Source organism: Scatophagus argus, chromosome 1 (genome assembly GCF_020382885.2).
Source record: "Scatophagus argus isolate fScaArg1 chromosome 1, fScaArg1.pri, whole genome shotgun sequence".
NCBI lineage: Eukaryota > Metazoa > Chordata > Actinopteri > Scatophagidae > Scatophagus > Scatophagus argus.
Window position 1 is genome coordinate 18324714 of NC_058493.1, and position 19897 is coordinate 18344610.

General features: G+C 39.0%; 3 protein-coding genes across 8 annotated transcripts in view; all 3 read left to right on the forward strand.

The window, feature by feature from the left end:
- Positions 1-1596: 1596 nt before the first annotated feature.
- On the forward strand, positions 1597-2743 carry saa (serum amyloid A). Its single transcript, XM_046388657.1, has 4 exons — positions 1597-1730; positions 1844-1943; positions 2117-2255; positions 2580-2743. Exons 2-4 carry the CDS (start codon positions 1856-1858, stop codon positions 2716-2718), a joined length of 366 nt encoding a protein of 121 aa, XP_046244613.1. The 5' UTR covers positions 1597-1730; positions 1844-1855; the 3' UTR covers positions 2719-2743.
- Positions 1678-7106, forward strand: LOC124058980 (amyloid protein A-like). Of its 2 annotated transcripts, none has more exons than XM_046388644.1 (4): positions 1678-1730; positions 5730-5829; positions 5997-6135; positions 6459-7106. In XM_046388644.1, the coding sequence occupies exons 2-4, from the start codon at positions 5742-5744 to the stop codon at positions 6595-6597; spliced, it is 366 nt and encodes a 121-aa protein (XP_046244600.1). In that variant the 5' UTR covers positions 1678-1730; positions 5730-5741; the 3' UTR covers positions 6598-7106. The 2 variants fall into 2 exon arrangements, with proteins under 2 accessions (XP_046244600.1, XP_046244592.1); XM_046388636.1 differs by lacking the exon at positions 1678-1730 and adding an exon at positions 5459-5616.
- A 961-nt stretch (positions 7107-8067) lies between these two features.
- Positions 8068-19897, forward strand: part of apba2b (amyloid beta (A4) precursor protein-binding, family A, member 2b) — a 53417-nt gene continuing 41587 nt past the window's right edge. The window contains exon 1 of one of the 5 annotated variants that reach the window (XM_046388834.1): positions 8068-8274. The gene's annotated coding sequence lies outside the window, so the exon portion shown is untranslated. Of the gene's footprint in view, positions 8275-15225; positions 15451-19897 lie in introns of those variants that run through there. The other 4 variants (XM_046388808.1, XM_046388817.1, XM_046388801.1 and 1 more) reach the window with 4 other exon arrangements.

The following is a 19897-nucleotide window of genomic DNA, read 5'->3' on the forward strand; positions in this document are numbered from 1 at the left end:
CCGGAGTCTGCCATGTTTCATAAGAGTATAAAGTACGTGGGATGTGATATATGATCTGAAATCTGTCTAATTGGAGCTGAAATTTATACTAACGTCCCCTGGTTCTGCAGAGCTGTGCCTTATGGCAGCATCTGCAAACACAAATCTTACCCAAGTTTAAAATCTCTTCTCTAACATTAAATCTTCAGCATTAAGCATTCTGCAGGATCCAGAATGCTTTGTGGCTGGGAAAATTGTGGGATAATATATAATGAACTGACATCACGCAAAAGCAGAGATAACAGTGATCCAAAAACAAACAAAAAATGTCAACAGACTGTTCTCTGATAAAAGAAAATCACTGTTCGAAGCTCAGGGAGGTGGCACAACATCCCAGCTGCACAAAGAGCATTTTCAGTGAGGGAAATGATAAGAGGTTTAGAGAGTACAAACGGGTCAGTGCTGTCAGTCAAGCTGCAGTTTCAGTGGATCAGTGAATGGTCATAATGGATATTAATGTGCACTCTGCTGTGACGCATGTTTACTCAGAGCCGCGAAACCAATGGACACAAAACACTGATTCCTTATGCAAGAAATACAGGTACATACAATAATATCAGTCAATGAGATGATTATATGTATCAGGTGTTTTTTCTCTAAAATACAATTAGGTTGTTATTATGATTACAATAATGAATGATGGTGAGAAAAGGTACAAACTGTTAAGCTTTAAAAGCTGTTGTTCAAAGAAGTACTAGAAAGTGTAAGATGTTTTTAAAGAGCTGATGTTTGATCTACATGACACACGCAATGAACAGCAAAACTGCCGCACGTCTGTTTGATCATTTTCCCTCACAGATCAACTGAATTTTCCTCCAATTATTTATCACAGAACAGGTGTGTTTTTGAAATTTGCTAATTATAAGTCAATTAATTAAAAGTTTCTTAATTGCTGGTGGCATTGCAGTTTATACCAAATGTATATTTAGCTCACGCAATTAGGTGAGGGGTTTCCTAAATAAAGGTAAATTGTTATTGAAGGCCTGTGATGCTGTTAATGCCTCATGATAATATTACACATTATTCCACTTACTTCTGGCAATTTACATTATTGTGTACCATCATGGCTGGACAGTGTGTTCCTTTTTACACATCCTTGATGTAGGTCATAAATTCTGATTAATTAAATGCTTTTCCCCACAAATTTTGGTTTCCAAAGTATTAGTGCTTATTGTTGTTTTTCTACACATTCTGTTAGGCTCCTCTTTTTTGGATGCATCTGCACCAGCCCATCTTTCAGGTCCATCAGGCCAGCTTACCACTGCTAATAACTGCAGTCAGCTAAACTACTTTCCCTCTGAATCAAAAAGAAACTAAAACCAAAGGTTGTTTTAATCCCTGTCTTTGTTTACATGTGCAGTTGCACAACTAGGGAATATCCTTGGTGTGCTTTGCAGACATTTCAGTCGCAGCACACATTGTCAATACAAGTCAAAAAGAAACTAAAACCAAAGGTTGTTTCAATCCCTGTCTTTGTTTACATGTGCAGTTGCACAACTAAGGAGTATCCTTGGCGTGTTTTGCTGACATTTCAGATTCCTAATAGGTCCAAACATGAAATGGAATTTTTCCTCAATTGGACATCATACAAACCAGTTTGTCTCAGGCCTGAATATAAGGAGGTTCAGAAGAGGCAAGTCCTCACTGAGAAGTTGTGATTCTATTGAGACTCAAAACTTGGGAACAGCAAAGTAAGTCTGACTTTTAATTTGCTAATAGGACCTGAATTATAAATGCAGAGTTATGTTTGTATAATTATGTGTTTTTACCAATGAACTGTAAATCCTTTTTGTTCTCCTTTTAGACATCTGTAACCATGAAGTTGCTTCTGGCCGGAATTGTTCTGTTTCTAGTTGTGGAATCTAATGCCCAGTGGTACAGGTTTCCTGTTGAAGCTGCTCGAGGTTAGAAACATGACCTTTTTAATGTCTCCACAAGAGTAATATTTATAATTGCATGTCATGCATCCAGCATTATGTGTTTCACAGGACAACTGCACAAAACAAGTCATTGTTTTGTATATACCAGAATTTTCCCATTAATTTCATTACACAATGTCTGCTGTCCTCCTGATCAGGAAGTCGTGATATGTGGCGAGCGTACACGGACATGAGGGAGGCCAACTGGAAAAACTCAGACAAATACTTTCATGCCAGAGGAAACTATGATGCTGCCCAGAGAGGACCTGGGGGTAAATGGGCAGCTAAGGTCATCAGGTAAGGAGAGCAGGAAGTGGTCTCGTTAATAAAGCTGTAGATGGATATAAGAGCTATTTGAGTTTATTTTATTCTTATTTTTTCCAAATTTGTTCTTCCATTTGGTAAACTGTTGATCACCCTTGGGGATAATTTTTCTGCTCTTTAGTATTTTTCAGTCATATGATATCACTAACTCGCTATATCTATCTATCAAAACCTCCATACTGAAATATAGTTAAGTACTTCATCTTTTACACCATTTTTGCAAGAAGGTTTTGAAAAGAGCTTGTTTTATTTTCTGCTTGTATTGATACTCATTGTCTTTTTTTCCACCCATTTTAGTGATGGCAGAGAGTGGGTGCAGCAAAAAATGGGTCATGGTGCCAGTGACTCAGCTGCTGATCAGATTGCAAATGAGTGGGGACGGAATGGAGGAGATCCCAACGTTTACAGGCCCAAGGGACTTCCTTCAAGATATTAGTCCTAAAGTCATTCACTAATAAAAACAAAGAACAAGAATGACAACACAGCCTGAAGGAGGTTAAGTGTGTTTTTCCAATATAATCATGCTTTTGTGAGGAAATATATGCACCATTATATTGCAATGTTTAAGTTGTTGGGAAATTAAACACAAGTGAACACTCTTCCTGTGTTGTGAGATTGTCGTTAGTATATCTGCCCAAGGAGTTTAGGCAGTAGGCGCAATAAATATTTGAAATGTTGTGATATACAAGACAAGACAAGAGAATGTCATAGACGAGTACAGAAAGGCAGAAACACTTTGAGCAAAATTGTGGGCATCTTATTGCTGGCTACAGTTAATGTGTGTTATCCCAAAGTGTGTCAAAAGCTGAGGAGAGTGTGCCACTCCTCAGTCATATCTGTGCAATGCTGACTCTTGCTTGCAAGCAATAAACACTCACTGAGAAGCTGAATATGTTGTCATCTGGTATTTGTGTGACAACTCTCATCTGCAGTTTCCATGACATTACCATGAACTCTGATCTCCTGTCTCAAACCGTTTCAGTCACAGCCCAAACTTGCAAGAAGACAATTAGAAGAAGCAGAAGCATGAGAGATCTCCCTGGAGGGAATTAAGAATAAAATATAATGACTCCAATGTATATTGTCCACAATATTGCAGTCACAGTCATTGGACATAATGCAGCAGTGACAGCATGGTTTGACAAAGAACAGTGACAAAACAACAACAACATCTCTGACTGTGCTTTTGGTACTACATTCAGCTGTAATGTTTATAAATAGCCACATGGTGGCGCTGCTGGTGGCATTGCAGTTTATACCAAGTGTATATTTAGCTCATGCAATTAGGTGAGGGGTTTCCTAAATAAAGGTAAATTGTTAATGAAGGCCTGTGATGCTGTTAATGCCTCATTATATTATTACACATTATTCCACTTACTTCTGGCAATTTACATTATTCTGTACCATTATGGCTGGACAGTGTGTTCCTTTTTACACATCCTTGATGTAGGTCATAAATTCTGATTAATTAAATGCTTTCCCCCACAAATTTTGGTTTCCAAAGTATTAGTGCTTATTGTTGTTTTTCTACACATTCTGTTAGGCTCCTCTTTTTTGGATGCATCTGCACCAGCCCATCTTTCAGGTGATATTCAGGTCCATCAGCCCCGGCTTACCACTGCTAATAACTGCAGTCAGCTAAACTACTTTCCCTCTGAATCAAAAAGAAACTAAAACTAAAGGTTGTTTCAATCCCTGTCTTTGTTTATATGTGCAGTTGCACAACTAGGGAGTATCCTCGGTGTGCTTTGCTGACATTTCAGTCGTGACAGCTCCCAAAAACAGACTGGAAATTCCACTGTTTCCTGCACAGCAGAGGGCTGAAGACATCTGTGAGGGAGTGGACGTGAAAGAGGACAGACACACTCTTTTCATTTGTGCAGGAAAGACTGGCAAGATGCAAGAAGCAAATTTTTGTCCCAAAACTTAAGTACAAGCCAAGCAAGTTTAATTCCATCTCAGTTCTCAGAATTTCAGCCATAGCAGGCTTTTAGTGGAGTGAAGACTCCCGGCTCAGGGAGTCACACCACAGAGGTGTGAAATTCTTCCCTGGCCACATTGGTGTTTTTCATTGCCCTCAAACTGCTGGTTTTAAATGTAACACTATAAAAATGTGTCTATTATTTACTAAAATTGTGTTTGGTGACAAAGTGCAGCAGTAAATTGCATTTCTTTAGCACTGATTTTGCCTGTCACCTGGCTTTGGGATCCCCCAAGAGGAGCTGGAAAACCCGGGATAAGCAGATGAGGATGGATGGACGATTTTGCCTCGTTACAAAGAAGACATACTGACTTGTCCTCATTAAGCACAGACATGTTTTTGTTCTCCCATCCAAGACCTTTGCTCTGCATCAACTTTTCTTTTCGTGGACATTTTCTGCTATTGAAGTCACTAACTGCAACCACTTGGCCTGAGTGCAAGTGCAGGAAACTGCTAAATGATACTGACAGGCTATGGATGGTATACTGACATCTGGTTAGCTGCCTTCACTTTGTGGATAACAAAATTAGGATGAATTACATTCTTTGCAAGCGAGGTGCTGGAGTGGATTTGGCCCAATAATTTGATAGCAATAAACCCCTATGAGACCGGAAAATAGTTCAGAGAGTTTAGTAACATGAAGAAAAACAATAGTTGCACATTTGCTCTATAACAAAACTGATTTGACATTGAATTCACAAAGAAATATGTTGTCCCCCTATTTTCAAATATTAAGCACAATGCTGGTGTCAAATACAAGAAATTAGGAGCGTTTGATTCTGTTCTGTCTCGTGAATAAGGGAAAATGTACACGATAACGTGAGACATTGCGTATTTCCATGATAGCATAAACACATTCACAGACGACTTATTCTTTCATGATCCAGGGCTTTCTCTTCAAAATATGTTTAATGAATAAATTTTGTTCTTGTTAGTAGTTTATAAGGTGTTACCGCTGACTGTTTTTGCTTCTCCACACACTCTCCTCCTCTGATGTATAGCTGCTGCTGTGATATTCATCTCCATCAGCATCTGTTTACTACTGTCACTTACTGTCGTGGAGTCGTAGCAAAGCACACACTGTCAGTACAAGGAAAAAAAAAAACTAAAACTGAACTTCCTCTTGTCCTTCCTTTCGGTTGTGAGTGCAGTTTCGCAACTAAGGAGTATCCTTGGCGTGTTTTGCTGACATTTCATTCTCCTAATAGGTCCAAACAATGGACTGGAATTTTCCTCATTTAGACATCATACAAACCAGTTTGTCTCAGGCCTGAATATAAGGAGGTTCAGAAGAGGGAAGTCCTCACTGAGAAGTTGCGATTCTATTGAGACTCAAAACTTGGGAACAGCAAAGTAAGTCTGACTTTTAATTTGCTAATAGGACCTGAATTGTAAATGCAGAGTTATGTTTGTATAATTATGTGTTTTTACCAATGAACTGCAAATGCTTTTTGTTCTCCTTTTAGACATCTGTAACCATGAAGTTGCTTCTGGCCGGAATTGTTCTGTTTCTAGTCGTGGAAGCTAATGCCCAGTGGTATAAGTTTCCTGCTCAAGCTGCTCGAGGTTAGAAACATGACCTTTTCCACAAAAAAATATTATGTGTAATTGCATGTCATGCATCCAGCATTATGTGTTTCACAGGACAACTGCTTTAAACAAGTCATTGTTCTGTATATACCAGAATTTTCTCATTAATTTCTTTACACAATGTCTGTTGTCCTCCTGATCAGGAAGTCGTGATATGTTGCGAGCATACAGGGACATGAGGAAGGCCAACTGGAAAAACTCAGACAAATACTTTCATGCCAGAGGAAACTATGATGCTGCCCGGAGGGGACCTGGGGGTAAATGGGCAGCTAAGGTCATCAGGTAAGGAGAGCAGGAAGTGGTCTCGTTAATAAAGCTGTAGATGGATATAAGAGCTATTTGAGTTTATTTTATTCTTATTTTTCCAAATTTGTTCTTCCATTTGGTAAACTGTTGATCACCCTTGGGGATAATTTTTCTGCTCTTTGGTATTTTTCATTCATATGATATCACTACCTTGCTCTATCTATCTATCAAAACCTCCATAGTGCAATATGGTTAAGTACTTCATCTTTTACACCATTTTTGCAAGAAGGTTTTGAAAAGAGTTTGTTTTGCTTTTTGCTTGTATTGATACTCATTGTCTTTTTTTCCACCCATTTTAGTGATGGCAGAGAGTGGGTGCAGCAAAAAATGGGTCATGGTGCCAGTGACTCAGCTGCTGATCAGATTGCAAATCGGTGGGGACGGAATGGAGGAAATCCCAACGTTTTCAGGCCCAAGGGACTTCCTTCAAGATATTAGTCCTAAAGTCATTCACTAATAAAAGCAAAGAACAAGAATGACAACACAGCCTGAAGGAGGTTAAGTGTGTTTTTCCAATATAATCATGCTTTTGCTAGGAAATATATGCACCATTATATTGCAATGTTTAAGTTGTTGGGAAATTAAATACAAGTGAAGTCACTGTAAAAGCATTAAGCCCAGAGGGGGTCTGAAACCTCTTCCTGTGTTGTGAGATTGTCGTTAGTATATCTGCACAAGGAGTTTAGGCAGTAGGCGCAATAAATGTTTGAAATGTTGTGATATATGAAGGATAAGAACAATGTGTCCTAAGACAAGAAAATGTCATAGACAAGTACAGAAAGGCAGAAACACTTTGAGCAAAATTGTGGGCATCTTATTGCTGGCTACAGTTAATGTGTGTTATCCCAAAGTGTGTCAAAAGCTGAGGAGAGTGTGCCACTCCTCAGTCACATCTGTGCAATGCTGACTCTTGCTTGCAAGCAATAAACACTCACTGAAAAGCTGAATATGTTGTCATCTGGTATTTGTGTAACAACTCTCATCTGCAGTTTCCATGACATTACCATGAACTCTGATCTCCTGTCTCAAACCGTTTCAGTCACAGCCCAAACTTGCAAGAAGACAATTAGAAGAAGCAGAAGCATGAGAGATCTCCCTGGAGGGAATTAAGAATAAAATATAATGACTCCAATGTATGGTGTCCACAATATTGCACCTCCTGGACAAAACAGTCATTGGACATAATGCAGCAGTGACAACATGGTTTGACAAAGAACAGTGACAAAACAACAACAACATCTCTGATTGTGCTTTTGGTACTACACTCAACTGTAATGTTTATAAATAGCCACACGGTGGCGCTGTTTGTTTAGATTACAATACATGTTTAGTTTCTACGACAATCAAAGCAAAACTGTCTCCTCAGAGAAGAAGGCTCATACATATTTAGACAAGTAAGAAATAATGTCATTTGGGAAAGGTTTACTATGTAGGATTTTCCTTATGAAAACGTATTATTCGCACTCAAATCGTCTCTCATTTATGACTCAACAGAAGTCGGTGATAGTATCAGTCATCCACACTCTCTCTTCTCTTTGCATGTACTTTATTTTCATAGTAATATTTTAAAAGAAAGCTAAAAAAAAAAAAAAACTTCACCATTTAACCGAGTGAGCGCTGAAAAACCACTTTTGGGTTTGTGTTTTTAAGCTTTATCATGTAGTTACATCTTAGACGCAGGGCTTCTATGTTATGTCAGTAGGCGTTAGCTGCCTAACTTAACGTTGGCTAACTTAACGTTGGCTAACACTCAATAGCATTTGTATGGTTATATGTAAATTTACATATAACATATAAAACTTTGGCTGGTTGTTGAATACTTTGGACATTATCATTATCTCGCATAAAGTACAATTATTACGGAAACGACAGTAGTGATTGAGCTGGCGCTGCTCGGGTGGGGTAGCTGGCTCTCATGCAGGCGGTGTGTTCACGGACTAGACAACTGCAGTGGGCTCGCTTTATTTTATGCTCGTTCCGGGGCGCCGCTGTCAGGCGCTGTGCTCCGTACGCTTTCTGTCGGTGAAACACACACTGAGTGATGCGCGACCAGCCAGCACCATCCCTCTCATATCTCAAAAGGAGGTGACTCGATCAGCATATGATATTCTCCAGGTAAGTCATAGTTTTATCAAAATGACCAATACCGTAGTCAGTTAATCGTCTGTAAACATCGATGGAGCCCACTCTGTCAGCGAGCCTACAGTAGTCCTCCTCTAAGGCATCCGGAGGAGCGGTGGATGGATGCTGATCTGCTCTGTCTGTGGGGTTTATCCACAGCATCATTGTTGACAGGGCTTTGACGGAAAACGTTTCTTGCTTTCAAAGTCTTGCGTGTAATTTGGACTATATGCATGCCTGGACGACTCGCTTAAGAGATTTCGAGCTTTTCTGAAGTCTGTTCACACCTAATGCTAAATTTTTTTTTTCGGTGATTCATCAATGCGCAGTCTAGTCTACGCCTAAACTAATCGGTTGTAGTTATATTGCCACAGGCCTTTAGTGTCTCATGAGATGCGGAAGGTCATTAATTTTTAGATGTCCTTAATGGTCCAGTTCCTCTCCTGTTTTTCGTTTGTCTTTCGTTTAAGCAAACAGCGCCTCGAGCATGTGCAGACCACTCTGAGTTACCTTTGTGGAAACGGCTTGTTCAGCCCTGATATCTGCTCATTTTCTTTCATCTACATCCTATCACCCTGTACTTGTTTAACATCTGAATGACATATTGAGTTGAATTCCTGTGCCAGTCACAAGTTGAAAACAGGTGCAGCAGCCCCTGCTGAAAATACTGGTTTCAAGTTGTTTAAGACCTAATCGTTGTGTAAGGCTCGTAGGTATCTGAAGCATATATTTGCTGGAGGATTCATGTGTCCTTTAGTGCCTGTGTGTACCACTCTGTGCCAGTCTTGGCCACAGGGGAGGGCAGTTGCTGACAAGCGTTGTGTCTGGCTGTTCATTGTTCACAGGGAGCAGGGCACAGGCTCAGAGGGTCTGCTTTGCATCATACAGCGTTATTTCCTATCTGTCCTCATTGAGTCCTGCAGAATTCATTACTTTAGCCATCATCCAGTTTTGTGATATCTTTGGGCTGTCTGGTGTGTACAGGGTAAAACTTCTGTTGGTTTCCCTGTCAGCAATGTTGGCCAACAAAGTGGTGGAAGCCATCTAGGTTTTGCTATAAAGATTTTAAAAGATTCAGTATTTGGCTGATTATGTTGCCTCACTAATCTGTGATCATAACAGAACAGAATTTTTTTTTAAAAAAGACGTGCCATTCTTTTCTGAATCCCTGCACACACCTTTAAAAACATTAATAACCACAAACCATGTAGCCAAAAACAAAAGATACAATCACTCACATCTTAGCCTTTCTAATTGATCTTCTAATCTGAACTTTTATATTGTCACTAGTGAGTAGACTGAGATTTTAACAAAGAGGTTAAACACTGAGAGAATAAAAAATTAAAGGCTGGACTTGTTGGTGAGTAGAGAACAGACAGAAAAGAAGGAGAAGAATGACTATGTCGCAGTTTAGGATGACCAGTGCTATAGAGGATGATGGCACAAAGAGGAGAGTAATGCATGGCTATTAGAGAAAGTGAAGGGCCCCTGGAGAGCCGTGATAGAAACCCATAAGGCCTTGGAGGACGCAACCAGCATGTTGACTTGCTGCTCTGTTCAAAGTGGGGATGTTGAATTTTCATTTCTTCCCTCTCTTCCCAGTGTTTTCTCTCGGTCTGTCCTCACTTCCTCTGCACTGTCCGCTTCTGCATGCGTCTTTGACTGCCCTGCTTTGTCTGAACATTTCCGTAGTTTGAGATAGTTCTCTGTTTAGCACATCCACTGAAGGACAAACACCTTTCCTGCAGTCTGCTGGGATTTTATTCATACTGCAGCAGGAGGATACTAAATTGGCCTCTGGGGGAGCAAACGGAAAACGGCAACAGCCTCCATCCTTGCTGCACAAATTATGAAAGATAATAATACTTATTTGGAAATCTGTCATTAACTTATTTGCCTATAAAGACATTTGATCTAACTGCACGTATTACCAGGTTTGGCTAAACAGAAATATTATTGTAGCAGAAATTTGTTTGCTTTAGCTTCATGGATGTCGTGCTCCAGGGAAATAAGTTTTCCGTTATATAATGTTCTTAAAAGCTTTGCTCTGTAAGCTATGGATTTCATATACCAAACATTTAAATTCTCTACTTATGTTGATGACATTGGTGTGGGCGGAAGTATAATGACATATCCTTTGGCAAAAACAAAAGATTCCAAGATAATTAAACCCATAGATGGGGCTACAGGGTAGGTGTTGATTTTCACATTGCATAAACATGTTGGAAAAGCAAAAGGCAATTGAAACAATTAATTGATGATGAGGCTTTTGTAAGATAAGTGATGCTGCTGTGTTGTAACTGGTGACTGTATTGCTGTAGAAAAGCTTTGTGTGAGCAAATGTCTGTTCAACACAGGATTTAGCATGTAGGGGGACAAGCTGTGAATGACACTGCTGCTGTGTGGTTAAGTAGCAAACAAAGACATGTTGAGGAATTACAGATGGTTTACCTTTTAAATTACACATAAATGACTTTTAAAACAAAAGAACTGACCACAAAGAAAAATTGTCTTGCATGCCCACCTAAAGCAGAATTTACATGATGCTATTTTGATTTTGGACTTATATAGGGTTGCATCTGATCAATATATTAAAAAAAAAAAAAAAAAGATTTTTCAATTTATCTGTTACCTTGTGAAATAATCTAGAAATAGTGAAAAATACATAACACAATTTCCCAGAGCCCAAGAATAAATTGGTTATTAATCTGTTGAAACCCCAAAGACGTCCAATTGCAACGATGTAAGAGGGAAAAGTTGCAAATCTTCACCTGTGAGATTGAGGAACTAGCAAAAGTTTGTCATCTTTCCTTGTTACACGATGACAGGGATGAATCGATAATCAGAATTTTTTTCTATTAACTGTCTAAACTGCACTTGTCAGGACATTCGAGTCAATACAGTCAACTGGCTCTGTTAGATGGAGATCAGAGCATCAAGACTTAAACTGATGATGTAATCAGGTGACATCTTTTTGCATTTGGTCTCAAGTAGCCGCAGACTCACGTACTACATTACCGAATGTATTACATCCAAGTTGTTTTCATGTGAATGTAGGCTGTGTTGCTGTGAATCACCAGTAAGACCACCATGGCGGCTGTCATATTGTCCTATGAGTTGCTGCATTATTCATCCTCTGTTGGGGGGTTTTTATATCCAGATGACATCATCGTAACTCCAATCGGTCTAGATGCCGCCCAGCTTCACGAACAAACACTGAGCTTTACAATATTATAGGAACCAGATACATGTCAATCACATCAGTGAATTTTCATAGATTTCTTTTGACTGAGTGGTCATGAATCTTACATACATGATTCTTTACGAAAGTCATCCTGATTGTTGATCATCCTGTCTTTGTTGACACTAGATGCAGATAATGAAAAGCAAAACATTTCTTCGAATAAAATATCAGATTTAGGGGACTATGCAGCCTTGGCAGACGTATGTGCCGTTTTATTTTGTAATCAGCCTCATCATGTTTCATTTACGATAAAACCAAAGCAAAAACTTTTTTACATCCGGCTTGAGTGGTGGCTAGCGAGAAAGAATTCAGAGCTGGCAGAAACATTTCACCTCTACATGTACTGATTTAAAATCCTTTCTATACCACCTGATTGTGTTTCATAATGTAATTTGAAATAGCACTGTAACCTAATATATCTCCAGAGCCTGTTCAGTACATCACCCGCCACTGCACAGCTTTGCTGGCTGTTCTGTTTGCACAGTAAGGACTTTAATCTTCTGGTTTTCAGCTTGCCAGCAGCTGTTTTGTTTTTCTTTTTTCCTCAGGGTTTATAGACTAATCACAATTCACTCTTCATCACAAGAGGAAATGGTTTTCTGTTTCACATGTCAGGGCTCACCAGTGCGAGTATTTCACTTGCATCTGGCCTTAAAAAGAAAGTGCAAACCAGAAAATAATTTACTAGCACAATGTGTGAGTGAAAATTACAGCCAACCCTTAATCTCATTCAAAAACCGAGTCCCACATTCCACAGTGGAGTTTTTGTTTGAATATGTTTAGTGTTTGACATTGATAATTAGTAATTTTCATATGCGCTGGCAGGCACAGTATAAATATATGAAAACCTAGCATTGAGCTATGCATGTGGGCTTGACTCATCCTCACATATCAGATGATGATGCTGCCCAAAGGAAGTATCCTCATTACATGTTCAATTTTAGATTAATCTACAACGTTGAACTTTTTTATTCAAATTTGTATCCAATTATCATGGCACAATATATGACACCAGATTGTTTCATATTTTTGTAAACTTTAGTAATCTGAGATTGCTTTTTGTGTCTGTAAGTAGTATCTGATGTCGTTAGCCATACACTGACCATCCAAAATGCCAGGCTACATAACATTTACTCAGTCAGTCGTCTCTAAATAAAGCATGGATATCATGAAGGAGTTGGGTCAGCCCTTGTTGTCCAGCTCTTGACATTGTTCTAGTATCACACACATGAATATGACAGCCATCTCAGCGTTACTTAAGTTGTTTTGACAGCGCCGTCTCTTTCGATTTCTGTTTTTCCTTGAAAGTGTGATTTGTGTTTCTGCTTCTGCCACACTTGTTTTCTGAAACCCTCACTACTACCGACTACTTTCATACACAGACAAAGGTATCCCCTGTAGCTTTCATCCGCCGGATGCCATCAGTCTGTAGGGGCTTGATTGGTCTTTGAGTTTCTGAGTTGTATTCTTATGGAAGAGTTGACTTTTGTTGGTATGACATACTATTGCTCTTTGCTAGCAGGTAAAGAAAACATGCAGAAATCCAGGTCACATTCTGTGTCACGAACAGTTACAGAACATTGTTTTGACATTTTTGGTTTCATTACATGTGACAGACAGGTCTTACAATGTAAGCTAGTGTTTGAATTGGTTTGTTTTTCCTCTGAGGGGGACAAGAACCTGGGGAGCTCTGTGAAAGTTCGGCCGTTTATCGCGTGCAAAGTCACTTTTGACGTATTTTCTACACAAAGACAAAAGAAAAAGAGAAAGAAAATCACCTCCACACCACTGATAAAGCACTAAGCAAACTTCAGCATTCAACAGCTTTATTCACTGTGACACATTGCTTTTTCTTTCAATATTCCCTTGTCATCGTCAGTATAACCTCTCTCTCTGCACTGTTTCAAAGGGCCTAGTGTAAAATCCATTATGGTTTCAGAAGCTAGCCTCTAGAATGAACCAAACACTTGTCTTTACTCCCATGACATTTTTTAACACATCAGCATGACCTGCACCTTCAAGTAATCAATATCGAAGCAGTGACTAGTTGAGGCATGAAGAAGGTTTGTGAGACATGCCACAGGCCAGGAGGACGTGTCATTTACGCTTCCCTCTGTGCTCAAAGTGATTCTGTGCTGTGTCAAGTGTGAAGGCCAAGACCATATTGTGTCCAGCCTAAGGTCCTCAAAACACACAAGTAGCGTATTAAATCGCTTTTGGCTGTCATCCTACAAGACAAATGTTATCTTCACAGCTCTTTTGAATAATCCATTGCATCCACACATACAGTTACATAATCAAAGCTTCTCTGGTCTTTATAGGTGCTGCCTGGGTCACTGTGTGTGTGTGTGTGTGTGTGTGTGTGTGTTTGTGTGGGCAAAAACACAATCACAAATCACAAGCCTGACATGTTTGTCTTCAGAAATCTTTTTACTTTTTGTCCATATAGCATAGACTGCATCTTTTTTGTAATCTTCTCTATCTATCTTATCACTATCTTACATTGTTTTTCTATCTTAAATTTAAAGTAATCCTTTAAATCCTAATGTGGAATTATTTTTCCATGACTTCATAACAGAGAAACCTCAGTCAGAGGATAATGTGTACTTTGATAATCTGTACTTTTCTTTTATATTATGAAACTCATCCTGATTAGCACGTAAATGTTTGTAATATTAAGAGCAATGCAGTGCATCTTAGAAACTTGTTAAATAGAATTAATGCGGTAGAAAGCAGCTTCATTCCTGTCCATGTCCTATTTCAGAAGCAGAAAGCATACTAAACTGTAAGTTATCACAGATAGATTTCAGACAGTCAAATAAAGTACATTTTTGTAGCTCTTCATCTCGAGCTGTTATTAGATATTCATTTTAAAGAAAACACACATGAATTTTTTTTGGACCTGGCATGCGGTCTCAGACAGCTGATACTGTATCGTGGTCTAATTCTTTCACTCCTCTGCTTTAACATAATGATAAAATACTCCTTGATTATTTACCTGCATAATTGTACATCATCCTGCCCCATATGGTAACCTGCTGTGCTGAACCCAGGCTTGTGTCTCAAGTCTTGAATTTCTTGCCCTTGTTTTGTGTGACCCTCCTCAGTCATACGGTAAATTTAACAAGATTACCTTTGCTCGACGAACTTGGTCTTAATATATGTAAATTAAGATAAATGCAACCCACATATTCAAGCTGATACACTCTGCTTTGCAACCCCCATTTTACCTCTTACCACAAGCCAGCAACACATTTTTCTTTTTTGCATGACAGTGTCTTCATTGGTACTTCATGGTACCACAAGAAGAAAATGTTCCTTCGTGCCATTTTTTCAGTTGAATGTGTGGATATTGAGTCTTTCACTCATATAGTTTAAACTCCCTTATCATTTTTTCCAAGTGCAGCAGCATCCCTTAGAATCAGTGAGGTGATCCGTACACGTCGTTTCACCTCTCTTTATGGCAATAGCATGTAAATGAGTCAAAATCAGTTTCACAGTCTGTGACTAAATCGGGTCACGTTGGAAGGAAAAGCAAAATGGCCAAGAAAGAGAGAGAGAAAGAAGGAAAGAACCCCTTCTCCCACAGTGCTTGGTGAAAGAGAAACCCATTCATAGCCGCATTAATCATGGGTGGCACTAAAGAATCGCTCAGAGGCGACACCCATAGAGAGAGAGAGAGAGAGAGAGAAGCATTGAAACAGCCTTATTCGTTAACTGGATCAGTCTGAACGATACCAGTCTGCTTTCCCTTCACAGTTGTGCCCACTGTGATTTAGCTTAATTTAAAAGCCTGATAAATGTGCCCATATAGGATGCAATTTTCATTAATTTTGTATTAACTCTTCTCCACCCTTTGGTATCTGTTAATTTCCTTGGATATTTGAAGCCCCCGCCTACTTTATTCTTCTTGTATTCTTCAACCAGTAAGTGTAATTTGAATTAATAATCATTAGATTTGTGGTTTCAGAGCATTTCTTTACAATGTAATTTAAATAATAAATGACTAAAGTTCAAAGATACAGTTGAGGTCTATAATGATATTTTGTTGGCTGGCAAAACAGAACAGCTTTGATTGACAGCCTTATTAACTTAATGTTCACAACCTGCTGCTGCAGTTCTGCAGTTGAGCATCAGATATGAAATGTTGATTAGGTGCGCTACTGCAACTCATTTATAGTTATAATAATTGTCATTATGTGGGTTATTTTCTCCACAGAGGACATTAAACAACTGTTGAGTAATATTCCTAAAAGATGCCGCTTGCTTAAACAGGTGTGTAACCTACACACCTGTGAACTATGAAGCTCAAATTAACTTAAATTGACTGATTCTGCCTTGGGATTACTCTTTATATACAAAGAGCTTTAGACATAATTAGCCACAGACCAAAAGAGAAAATCAAACTTAATCGTTATGTTGGTAAAAGAGACAGAAATCAGGCAACACGTGATTATTCTGTTGACTAAATAGTGGGTTGATAAAGACAAACATGCAGCTTTGGAGTGTGCTGCTGCTGCAGTGAGTGAGGTGGGGCAGAAAGACAAAGCTGCGGCTGTTAAAAAGACATGATCTTGCTTAATAATTCAGTTTGAAAATATTTAGGGATGCAGTCTTTGCAGAAATATTGACTGTAGGTCTTCTAATTCCTCACACCTTTGATTGATAATTCCTATCACTTTGTTCATAAAGCTCAGGCTTCACCACAGGCTTGGGCACGTGTGTGTCTCAAACCACAATCACTTATGAAAATCACTTATGTCATGTTAGGACTTTGCCTAAAGATAAGATCATTTCCACATGAAAGCAGGGTTTTAGAAATAAAAACTTAAATGTGGTTTTCTGCTTTACTTCTAGATCAAAACTAAGTCTGTTTTATAAATTAGGCCCTGGATCCAATATGTAACACAACTTTAATATTGATCAATGACCTTTGTGTTACAACAAAGTGCATGAACATGAAAAATATGAACTATAAATGTAGCTGCAAGCAGCAGTTCAGGGCACTGAGCCAGAGTGTATCAACCAAAATATATTGCTCATAGATGCAGTGAGGACATGCCAGCGGTGGAAGCACAAGCTGCATGAGGCTTGCCAGGTGTTGTTGACTTGGAGCAGGCAGTGATGTATTTACTGATAAATCTAAGATGGAATTCCAACCAGAGTGTCTTATTTTGTTATTCACCTGAACCTCCTCTCATTTCTTCCCTCACCAGCATCACCAGAATTAAAAATGTATCTATGAGGACAGACTGAGCAGGTTTTAGTCCTTTTGGTTACACCCTTTACTCTTGATCTTATCTCGCACAAGTGTTTTCAAAGATGCATCACTGCATCAGTTTGCTTCTGCTGTTCATCGTTAATTTGTTTTTCTTAGCGTTCTGAGCATGTTTTATGCAATCTTGCAGCAAATGACTGAATGCGTGTATGTGTTTTCATGCGCTTCCCTGGTAACATGTGGTAGAGAATCCACAATTGTCAGTGGACTAGAATCAGGTTTTTCTCCAAAATTTGCTTTTTTGGGTTGCAAGTTTTTCAAAAATGTGCAGACCAAAAAGGAAGATGCGGGTATTCAAACAGTATGTGCAGAATATAATTAGAAAACCAGTGACATTGGAAAAGCTAAAAGCACAGTTTCAGAAGTGCTAACCTTGGCAAACAGTTGGGATGGTTACTTTCAGTGTGTGTCTGTAAAGCCCTAATATACCAATTTTACCAGCCCTCCTGCTGCGCTGTGAGTCATAAGATGACTCCTCTCCCTCGGTATGCTGTCACTTATGTCCTTACTTATGCTTAAGATGCATTCACTAAGCCAGCTCATTAGCTACTGCATTTGTTTGAGGAGCAGCATGATATTAGCATTTAGATGTGCCTCACCTGCTGCTGTCATTGTTAGGCTGCGGAGACAATGTCACATCTGGTAAATTTCTTTTCTCAGCGCTGACAGACCGCTGCTATTCGAAGAAGCAATGTTGTCTATAGATGCAGAGGTAAATGTATTTCCATATAAAATGCAGCATGCTGTTGTTCAAGCACGGAGACTGTGAATCAGGCTGAATCCTGACCTGCTTCAGAGTGCCAGCCTCTGGGTCATTATTTCTATAGCCAAACATGTTTGTTGATTGACAGCACAGATGATTGTTCATCATTTGTATGATAAAGGTGATGAAGAGCAACCAGATGGTTGTTTTATTTACAGTGCAAGGCTTGCTCAGAGAGGAGCGGGATGGGGGGGGCTGCACAGATAGAAGAAACAAGTGGAGAAAGAAAAAAGTGAAGCAAGAGAGAGAGAGAGAGAGGGAGAGGGAGAAAAGGGCATAACAGATAAAACAGATATGTTGTTTTTCTAAATTATGGAAGATGTGAAGCAGATATATTGGTCTGCTAGCATTAACAAGTTTTTTTGCAGTATTTCATGTTGGATTCACTGGTGATCTAAAATACTTTGGAAATGCTTGATGGTGCTCAGTAGTGCCTCAAAACTAAATCTTGGCTGATAATAGACTTTGACCTGCTTCCCAAGGTTCGTTAAAAACGTGAGGTTGGCATGGAGCTACAGAAGATCTGCAGTGTACAGGATTCCAGCAGCTCCTGAAAAAAAAAATTGAAATTTTCAAATTAAGGTTATAAATCATTGTAAAACTGTCACACACGGCAGCCTAACATAATATGTTTAATAGTGCATATTCATTTGAAGAGCTTAGACGCTAAGAGGCTCTGTCATTGATAGAAGTTGTGCATTACGTTTACATTATGTTGGCTACTTTTGGGCTCTCACATTAGGGACCATGGAAGTGAAGGGCATTGATTCTCACATGAAAATCAAAATGGTCCAACGACAGCTAGTAGGACAGTGCTAATGCCTGCACTGTATGCACATAGCACACCTGAAACCTCTGGCTCCCTCGCAGCTTCTCATGGGTTGACGTGCTGTTCCTCACATGGTAAACAGATGCCATTTATTCAAGTGGAATGATGATACACACTATGACTCCATAAACTGTATCTCTCTTCCGTCAAATGGAAATGGTTCATTCTTTGGATCTTAAATTGTATTTGTTGAGGTCTTAAAACGCAAAAAAACAAAGAATTTAACTTAGTTCAACTTTATTTGACATTGTGTTATATGAAAAATGTATTCATCACTCCACACACCGTATTTATGATCATTCATTAGTACAGACAAATTGTTTTTAATTGAGTTCCAATCTCGTTTAGTTTATTTTAAATCTGGTTTATTGCAAGTTGCATTTGTTTTTTATATGTCAATTTGTTGTAGAGCAGCAGCATTCAGTTTTCATATGGTTTAACCTTAGACATCTTGGTGTGCCTCCACACCAAACGCCTTGTCAGAATCTTGAATAGCACACTCTCATTAACCTTTAGCCTGGAGGACGCGTGGTAAGGTTGTCTGAGGAGACAGCCATCTATGCTGCTGTGATGCTGTGTGTTGTGGTGAATGCTGAAGAAAAAACTCTCATAACATCAGTAACACATCAAAAACCAGGCTCGGTAGGTGGCTGTAGCATCTCTGACCCAAATTTTCCTCTTTGTTGTGCAGTGTTGTTATACTGGCCATCTTTCTATTGCTATTACTCACTCACCTTTGGGGTTACAGTAGTTTAGCAGGAAAGATTCTATAACATTTTAGTGCAGTAGGGTTGTTCTGATATCTATACCTGTAAACGCAGCCGAGTCTGTGCACCTATCTGATACTGTGTAATTTATTTATTAGATATGGGACCCTGCTTCTTCCCAGCGCCATCACTTTCACCTGTATGTAACTAAACAGTTCTTCTACTACACCAGTACCCAATAATCCCTAAGTGGCAAGTGACTTTGGTAACTTAAAACACATGCATAGTGCATATGTGTTGTGAAATATTAATAATCATATGTTTATTATATTTATATTTAAAAAGTGCTAATATGCACCGTTAAGGTTTTGCTAGGACCATATTACTGTGTTCTGGTCTGTGGATAGCTCAGACATGGATAATGTAACAGTACATCAATACTTCAATACTTTTCATTTTTTTCAACTCATTTTTTCTAATATTTCCCAGCCGTTTTTCTAATTAGTCAGTCTGTGACTTAACCTTATTTGATCTCAGCTATTATTATCATGTTGTTGTGTTACCGGGTTCTGATGTTTTCCCATGATGCACTGCAATGTTTTGGAACTGCATTTGAGTGAAAATCAGTAGAGGAAGTCAACAGGTCTGTGTCTAGGCGGCTGTGTTGATTATGGTAATGAGTATCTTTCCATCTTTGTCGATATCCAGTCATTTCTGGATGTTTGAGTTTGTTATTATTTAGCTTGTGCATGTATGCAGTGTGTGGCTCTGTGCCTTGAAACCCTCATGTAATACC

What these genes read in the sequence shown, in the direction of transcription:
- LOC124058980 (XM_046388644.1), top strand. Translation starts at nt 5,742, where the DNA reads ATGAAGTTGCTTCTGGCCGGAATTGTTCTGTTTCTAGTCGTGGAAGCT. An exon ending in TCCTGCTCAAGCTGCTCGAG is followed by an intron (nt 5,830 to 5,996) that starts GTTAGAAACATG and finishes CCTCCTGATCAG; the next exon opens with GAAGTCGTGATATGTTGCGA. An exon ending in TGGGCAGCTAAGGTCATCAG is followed by an intron (nt 6,136 to 6,458) that starts GTAAGGAGAGCA and finishes CACCCATTTTAG; the next exon opens with TGATGGCAGAGAGTGGGTGC.
- saa (XM_046388657.1), top strand. Translation starts at nt 1,856, where the DNA reads ATGAAGTTGCTTCTGGCCGGAATTGTTCTGTTTCTAGTTGTGGAATCT. An exon ending in TCCTGTTGAAGCTGCTCGAG is followed by an intron (nt 1,944 to 2,116) that starts GTTAGAAACATG and finishes CCTCCTGATCAG; the next exon opens with GAAGTCGTGATATGTGGCGA. An exon ending in TGGGCAGCTAAGGTCATCAG is followed by an intron (nt 2,256 to 2,579) that starts GTAAGGAGAGCA and finishes CACCCATTTTAG; the next exon opens with TGATGGCAGAGAGTGGGTGC.